Source organism: Rhagoletis pomonella, unplaced genomic scaffold, assembly GCF_013731165.1.
Source record: "Rhagoletis pomonella isolate Grant_MI unplaced genomic scaffold, Rhpom_1.0 Rhpom_scaffold_00014, whole genome shotgun sequence".
Lineage (NCBI taxonomy): Eukaryota > Metazoa > Arthropoda > Insecta > Diptera > Tephritidae > Rhagoletis > Rhagoletis pomonella.
The window spans coordinates 15,402,466-15,411,635 of NW_023458568.1; the positions used below are offsets into that span (position 1 = coordinate 15,402,466).

The 9,170-nt window shown below is 33.1% G+C and overlaps 1 protein-coding gene across 2 annotated transcripts in view; it reads right to left on the reverse strand.

Moving 5' to 3' along the window:
• The window catches only part of LOC118749273 (protein furry-like), a 107,094-nt gene extending 101,884 nt beyond the window's left edge, over window positions 1–5,210 (reverse strand). The window contains exons 1-3 of one of the 2 annotated variants that reach the window (XM_036484073.1): window positions 5,133–5,210; window positions 4,904–5,026; window positions 4,627–4,760 (exon numbers count right to left, since the gene is read on the reverse strand). In XM_036484073.1, the coding sequence (XP_036339966.1) occupies window positions 4,627–4,760; window positions 4,904–5,026; window positions 5,133–5,148 (273 nt within the window). In that variant the 5' untranslated portion in view covers window positions 5,149–5,210. The remainder of the gene's footprint in view (window positions 1–4,626; window positions 4,761–4,903; window positions 5,027–5,132) is intronic. The other variant, XM_036484074.1, reaches the window with a different exon arrangement.
• Between the last annotated feature and the right edge of the window lie 3,960 nt (window positions 5,211–9,170).

Below are 9,170 nucleotides of genomic sequence, written 5' to 3' on the forward strand. Positions count from 1 at the left end.
GCGTGGAAGACTAGCACATTTAATTATTCGCGTCGAAAAGTAGCACATTTCAGATTTTTGCGTGGAATAGTAGCACATTTCATTATTTGCGTGGAAGACCAGCACATTTCAGATTTTTGCGTGGAAGAGTAACACATTTCAGATTTTTGCGTGGATGACTAGCACATTTCAGATTTTTGCGTGGGAAAGTAGCACATTTCACTATTTGCGTGGAAGAGTAGCACATTTCAGATTTTCGCGTGGAATAGTAGCACATTTCACTATTTGCGTGGAAGAGTAGCACATTTAGGGTTTAAACTAAATCATAAACGCATAATTTATATTGGAAATTCAAGTGGTTAATTTATATTTCTTTAATTCTATTATAAAATTCATGAAATTTAGACGGCATATAGCGTTTAGTGATCATTTGCTGGAGATCATCCACTTGTCTTTTTTTTAAGGCATTTTTCCCCTTCAAGCTTTATGCAATTCATATTGTTTTATGGTTAACCATTGAAATTTTGTTTTCAGTATGTTCAATTTCAATTAAAATAAAGTTCATTTAAAAAAAAACTATGTAAACCCACGCTTAAAATTTTGTAGAAATCTAAAAAAAACATCAATAATTTTCATTCAAATTTCAAATTTATTTACTCAGAAATGTTACAATTTTTGAGTATGAAGCTTTATAGCCAATTCAACTTTAGTGTGATAATGTGCAAGTTTCAAGAGCCGTAAAACCTTTGATTCCTTTCGTCGCATTTGCTACCATATAACGAATAAACACCATTTATTTTTATATGGGAGAAAACAGCAACAACGGAAATTTTTAGCCACTTGAAACTTGCACAATATTGGTAAAATTGAAAAGGCTTTAAATCTATATACTCAAAAAATTCTGAGAAAATAATTTTGACATTTGGATGAACATTTTTAGATTTTTTTAGTTTTCTACAAATTTTTAAATTTGGGTTTACATGGATTTCTTCAGAGAATGAACTTTATTTTAAAGAAAATTCTAAAAAAAAAATAAATAAACATAAGTGGAAAACAATATCACTTTGAAATGAGGTGCATATACATTAGGGTGGTCCAAAAATAGTAAAGTCGGAATTGTAATGCTCTCACCCCCTAGGATTGTTCTATATAGAAAAAAGTGTCTTCCTATTTTTTTATTTTAAAATCAAAAAATATTTAGAGGTCGCTTAAAGCGCTCAAAGTTTGCCATGTATTTTTGTATGCGAAAAAAAAACAACTTTTCGTAGAAATGGTATAGAATTCTTGAAAAATAATATTTTTCGATCGGAAAACTCTGGTTCTCTTCAGGAAACTTACAATAATAATACCCAATTATTTATTTAACCATTTTTTAATACTAACGATTTTTTATTTGTCCCCCCATTGCATTTTTCGGGGTTTTTGTGGGTTTTTGGCGGACCTACAAATCATAGTTGCGATGAAAAAATGGTTAAATAAACAATTGGGTATTATTATTGGGAATCCTGCAGATGAAAAAAGTTTTCCGATAGAAAAATATTAGTTGTTTTGAATTCCATACCATTTCTACCAAAAGTTTTTTTCCCCATATAAAATACATGGAAAACTTTGGGCGCTTTGAGCGACCTATAAATATTTTCAAAATAAAAAAGTAGGGGTATATTTTTTTTTTGGGTATAGAATAATCCTAGGGGGTGAGAGCATACAAATTCCGACTTTATTTTTTCACATGCATTTTTGGACCACCCTAATGCACATATATGTTTCTCGTATTTATAAATAGATTCCCTGAGGAAGATGCGTCAAAACAAGTAGGAGAAAAATAAACGTTTATTCTATTTGTAATAAAATACCGAAAAGCTCCATACGGGGAGCGGGGAGAAATAATTATAACATACATGTATGTTTTGTTTTTGTACGGCTGCTAGTACCACTTTATATGAATTCGCTACTCTTCTACGCGAGAATCTGAAATGTGCTACTCTTCCACGCAAAAATCTGAAATGTGCTAGTCTTCCACGCAAATAGTGAAATGTGCTACTCTTCCACGCGAATAGTGAAATGTGCTAGTCTTCCACGCGAAAATCTGAAATGTGCTACTTTTCGACGCGAATAATGAAACGTGCTAGTCTTCGACGTGAATAGTGGAACGCGCTAGTCTTCCATGGTAATTTGTGATGTGCTACTCTTCGCTGGGCCGCTGTGGTGTAGTGGTAAGCAGTGCGCGCTTCCACTCCACAATGCCTGGGTTCAAACCCTGGTCAAAGCAACATCGCAAAAATATAGAAAAAAGGTTTTTCATAACAGCGGTCGTCCCTCGGCAGGCAATGGCAAACCCCCGAGTGTATTTCTGCCATGAAAAACAGCTTCTCATAAAAATACAATCGCCGTTCGGAGTCGGCGTAAAACTGTAGGTCCCTCCGCTTTGTGTGACAACATCAAGGCGCACGCCACAAATCGGAGGAGAAGCTCGGCCAAACACTAACATATGTGTAAGCGCCAATCTACTCTTCGCTGGGAGCGACGATATGAACTGTCTCAGAACCATCCAAGCCAGAGTCGGCTCAGAACAAGTTCAAAAGTTCTGCAGAGGGCGACAATTGTCACTTCATAGGACATCGCCACGTTAAAACGGACAGTTGTAAGCATTGAGTTGGGATAAATGAAGAACCAGTACCGTCCCTTGTCAAGCTAGCTCAGCGCAAGTTCGGAACCAGTGTGATTTGCTGCAGGGTACGTACATAAATAAGTATGTATGTAGGTACTCGTATGCATGCGCGTTGAAGATGTTTGTGCTATCGCTTTGTATAGCCGTCGTACGTCGCTTTCTTTCTTTTTTCCCCTTCTCTATACAACATCTTTCTTCTTACTCATGTACCATTTTCAGTTTTAAAAATTTCACTCTCCATTTTTGCGATACCGCCGCCTAAGAAGTTTCTCTTCGAAAATACTATCGCCGTTTAGAGTCGACGTAAAATAGTAGGGACCCCCTTTTGTGGCACAACATCAAGGTGCACGCGACATATCGGAGGAGAAGCTCGGCCAAACACTAAGATATTGTGTAAACGTCAATCTATTACTATTTTTACACGTGAGATGTTGACTTAAAACATCGAGACCGCAGGTTCAAATCCCGCTACATGCAATTCAAACGATAGTACAATTCTGTTCTTTACAGCCCAATTTATATCGGGCAGAATTGTTATTCACATTATCTTTTTAATTTGGGTTTACGACATTCGATACGATACTAGGGTTCTGGTACTCGATTCCTAAAAATATCGTGTTAAAACTATCGAGTAAAAAATATCGGTATAGAATGCCAAAAGTATCCATATGGCGTCGTTTCGTATCGAAATTCGTGTCCCTAAATATTTCAACGGCTCAACTCTATCAAAAAGCTTATCCCTATATTAAGCAAGTGTCAAAATTATTAATTTAAAAAAAATCAAGCATATATACCAGAGACGTGAAACGGATGAAAAATTTGGTAGGTTCGGTTCAGCGGTTCGAACCGTTTTTGCACTTTTGGATTGGTTCTTCAACAAAGTAAATTTATCTATTGAAAATTGGTTGAAACGAACCTTTAAACCTTCATATATGAAAAGTGGTTCAGTTTTCGGTTCGGATCAAACATTTCGGTTCGGTTAATGGTTCAGTTAGTTAATAGAAAAAAACGGTTTTCCAGTTCAAAACCGGTTCGGTTCAAAACCGGTTCACGTCCCTGATACATACTTTGTATGAGAAAAATGCGTGACACAATCAGAAAAAAGCTATTAAAAAATCAATATAGTTTTTGAGCAACTTCAGACTTTCACTGTATGGTAATAAAATTTAGTGGGCTACAAAACTGCATACCAGAATTTTATTGAAATTTTTTTGATTTTGTTAATATTTGTATAAAATTTCAATTCTTGAATTGGGGCTGAAAAACTATCGATAGTGACACCATTCGATAGTTTCGAAAGTTTGAAAAATACTATCGATAGTATCGTATACTATCGCGTTGCATATGTAGGGAAACTTCAACTCCGAACAAAATGTGTATAATGTATACATATGTACATATGTATATATGTAAATATAATAATTGCACATAGGTAAATATTCCATCTTAAGCGTGAAATTTTTTCCTTAAATATTTTCCTTAGTTCAATTTTAGCGTCACTTATTTAAGTAAAGATCACAAAATTTCAATGCACCGGCACTATTGAAACTATCGACTATCGCCCAAAAACAATCGATGTTTTTCCAAAAATAAAACTATCGATAGTACATTCGATAGTTTTGCAGCTCTACCTTCAATTAAATAGTTTTTGTTATAGAGTTACGTATATTTCAATTGAAATTAAACACTAAAATTTAAATAGCCAAAACTTGTCAATATATTGTAAAATTTTAATTTTTTTGACAAGCGCTGTATAGTAAAAAAGGCACTGAATTTTTGACGAAATAAACAAAGTAAACCAAATGGCAGTGTCTGACTATAATTGCAAGCTTTAAACAAATTTGGCTACGTCTCAGTCAGATTTGCTACATTTTGCGCTACAACCCCACTATTGGGAATTAGTTTCAAATGAAGTGGTTAATAAACATTTACGTACAACTGCACTTCAGGCAAGGGCGACCAAAATACTTTTCACTTACCATAATGTAGGATAACGGTGTTGCTGGAGGAACACTTGTGGCAATTAGTTCCATGTTGTGCAGCCATGGCAATAGACATTGTATTAACAGCGCACGCACCTCCTCCCTCGCCGTCTGGAAGCGATGTGTAATTTCTGTGCCGAGAAGAGCGAAAAAGTTGCAAATAGTGAAGCAATTGTAATCGATGTTGGTTTGAAAAAGGAAAGTTTAAAATTTGCAGAATGAATAAGCAATGGTAATGAATGCGTTTGAAATGTAAATTCTGCGGTTAACTTACCGGAGAACATTGACATGGAGAGTTCAGGGCGAAGCTGAGCCAATTGCTTGGAGAGAAAACGTTGCGAACGACAATACGCACTGCTGAGCAATGTATCCAAAGTGCCAACTTTGTGGTCATCTTCTGAAAGCAATGCAAAAGGAAATTCTGCAGTTAGGTAACTTATCAAACAAATTTAACATATATATATTATAATATACATATGTATACATGTAGAGAAAACTTAAACCTAATTTGGCAGACATTAACACGAAGTTAAAATTATCAAAAAATTATTCCCACACGTCCTTCCTTATGAAATTCAGCGTCGCGACTGATTGCAGCAGCATTTAAATTGATAAACTTTGAGAAAAGCTTTCATGGAAGGCAAATAAGCAATATCGTATCGCAAACTCCTATACTGCACAGGGGACGTCGCGCTCGCGTTCCCCGCTCCACCCCTCCTTTCACAACTACGCACTGGTGGCATTATAACCGTTTAGAAAAAAGAATAATAATAAAATAACACTAGTTCACTTCATAGGAATTATTGTGTATGGTGTTATTGCATGCATCAAAAAATAAAGTGAGAAAGCCGTTTTATTGCTTCATCTGTTTATTGCGACATCGTTCCATGCATACATTTTAAGGTTTTCCAGCAATGTTTTTAACATACTAAAAAACATGCAGATAAAATTCATACAAAAGAGCTATGTCCAATATGACGAGCAGTTATTAAAGACGATGCTTTCCCTATATTTTGTTAGACTTTTCATAAGTAAAAATATTTTGTGAATACTACTTTTTATATATGAATTATATCACATGTTTTGTTTAATTTAAGGCCTATCACACAGGTTTAGAGCATTTGACCAAAAACAACATTTGCCTGTACTTTGTTGTTGCTTCTGGTATCGAAACTGTCAAAAACGGTTCTGATTTTTTTCTCTATATCAAAGCGTGCCATGTAAAATACAAAAAAGTTAAAAAATTTAAATTGAAAAAATGAAAATTGTTGCAACTTTCTTTCTTAGTAAATTGGTTTGCTTTTCGAATCCATCCTGTGCCAGGCCCGGTAATCAGCGGTTGAGCTGCTGAGTTGGGCGAGGGTTCCAAAAGCTGATATTCAACCGCTGGGTTTGTATGGAAAAAGGTTTCACATGCAAATAGATTTTACCAATTTAGAATTTTTGTTAGAAGAAATTAAAAATTTTCGAGAACAAATAATTTGAAAAAAATCTAATCAGCTGCTATACTGATACTACCTGTTCAATGTGCCTTGGTTATTTTTCCTTCTTTCAGTAAACTGTTTTTTTTCTTTAAAAATAGTATAAATAAGCAATGGGAAATAAGGCAAAATTTGTTTTATTTCCAACCTTTGTTGGAAATAAAGCAAAACTCAGATTTGGGTATTATTTCCCATTTAAAAGTAAAATAAAGCAAATTTTGCATTATTGCCGTTTGTGTTATTTCCCCCCCCCCCCCTTAGTAGTAACTTGTGACTAACTACTTTTGGGCATAAAATATCAATAGGAAAAACAAAGATTTTTATTTACTTTTTATTTTTTATTTACTTTATTTATTTTATTACATTTCATATTTGTTTACATATTCTGCAGTAGGTAGTCCCATATTCGAACTCCGTCAGACATAACTTCAAAATGATAATATGAAATTTCGATCTTCCTTTTATTTGTCCTCAATTCGAAAAAGTATTTGCGAAGTGCAGGATATTTAAACAGAAAACAATCTCCTTCATTACTCCTGCATTACTTGTCAACTAGTTTGAAGTTACCTTTTTGTAGCTAACTATAAGTTATATATTTTATAGAAATCCCACAAAAAAGCTAACTGCAAGTGGGCTATTTTTTATCATTTGATTATTCTTTTCTGCAGGGTATGAACTGTTGATAAAATAGTGGGACTACATGTTCTAGTGAGGAATTCAATGATATCGAGTGGGATGCATATAATACATTTTTTGCATATGAAAAATTATGGGGAGATACTGTAAACATACTGTTGTGATGATAAATTATAGCAAGTTGAATTTTCGTACATCTTCCCATAAAAAGTTTAACAGATGTGGAGATGCCAAGGAGGTTTTTTCCCATAATGACGCCTTTTTTAATATAAAACCCACCAAAAAGAAGGAAAGCGGCTACTCCGCCATACACGTACATGTCAAAAGTAGGAATTTTAAAAATTAAAAACAATAAACAAACAATTTCAAAACAAAAAAATTCTTCGTACTAGATCTTTTTCAATAGAAGCAACTCACGTATGGTGGACAATAAAAATACAAAGCACTATGATAACAAGACTAGAGGTGTCAAACTATCGATAGTTTTGATAGTTTTCAGAAAAACTATCAATATTCACGATAGTCTCGAAAAAAACAAAACTATCGATAGCACTATCAGTTAGGTTACTTTGTTTTTACAGGAGCATAGTGAAATAAGTATTATCCTATAAAAGTTATAATCATTCAAAATTAAGTAACTGCTTAGCCAAAATACTTCTTTTTTTAGAAATTTCAAAAAGAAACACAATTTATACAAAAAAAACAGGATTTACGCTTAACATATGTATGTATAATTTCAAAAAAATTGGGAGAGATGATCGATAGTCCTACTAAACTATCGATATTTTGATAGTATAAGAAAAAACTATCAATGAGTATTGATAGTCTAAAAAACTTGAAACTATCGATACTATCGATAGTGCTATCGTTTAGTTTGACAACTCTAAACAAGACATTACACAACATTTTAATGAGCTTTATATCACATTTAAGTAAAAATAAGCCTATATTGGCCAAACTGGCAAAGAAATGAAAATGTGTATTTTTTGTTGTTTACAAAAAACTTGCCAAATATACATATAAGTCATGATACAATGAAACAAGGTTGTGTAATATGTGACAGCTAAAATTTGACACTCCTTTATCTAGATTTGTATTTTGGAAGTAGGAGAAAGGGGAAGAATGTGATCGCCGTTTGCGAAAACGGTAGTGGAATGGTATTACAAAAAGTACGCAAAGTAAGTAAAAGGTGTATTATTAATTCTATGCGAATTTGCAATACATTTGGTGTTTTAATGGAAATACTAAACAATACGTATAAATATAGATTTTTAATTTAAGTTATTCGTCATTTCCTGAAACAAATCTAGAATACCCACCGTTCAGCTATGCAAAAACAAAAAATGCAGATCAATAGAACTTTTTACGCTCATTTCAACCATGCCAGAATTATTAAGCGCAAGTAAAATATAAAGACGTTTTAGAAGGTTAAAGTTAATATTTTTGATTTTTTTTTTAATATTAATATCTTATGAACCACATAACCGATTAAAAAACTAATAACGTCACCTTAAAAATAATCAATTTATCTTTCAGCTGATATACATAATTAAAATTGTTTTTTATATATTTAAACCAAAACAACTAAAAAGCGAACAAATGTTATTTTTTCATGAGTTTTTTCTTTGGAAAAAACTGCATGAATAATGGCAAAGAAATTTATATTATTTAGAAAGTACAAGCTATTATCTTTAATTCGATATACATATTTCATCAAGATCTTCTTTTGGGTTGTAAGAATTAAGTGATAATAAAAAATATAAATAAACAAAGCAAATAAACCCCTTATATCTCCTTTATTTTTAACCTGCGCCAAATGAATTTGGTATCGTTGAAATCAGTGAAAAAAGTTCTATCAATCGCCGCTTTTGGTTATTTTATAGCTAAACGTTCGCTATTCTAGACTTGTTCCAGAAAATTACGCAAACGAATGTGATGCCAACGAATATTTAGTATGAAGAATTTTTGGTTTTACTACTAATATAACTAAAAACTGTAAAGGAGCCGATTTTATGTGTGCGAGCGAGAAGACTGTTTTATTACAAAACCTTTCTATTACTGAATCCTGGAAGGCATGTATACTTCTCCCTTTAATTTTTTCATACAGTTGATGCTTCTTTCTGGCTTTTACAAAATGCAGGGATACCACACTTACTTCGGTACAATATGATCGTAATGTATTTTCAATTCGAAATTGCCATTGCAGAACAATAAGTGCATATTTGCAAACTAATGCAAAGAATGGAGTGTCAGAAAATTAACGAAACAAACGAACATTTTATGGTCTTATGTTTCCTTCAAACCTCATTGCTACTTTTTCTAACTCTTCCTTTTGTTTAGCTTGAATGAGCAATTTTCATTTGCTTCTGAATTTTGGGTACATTTTCTTATAGTACCTCTCATTCTTTTTGATATTACATATAT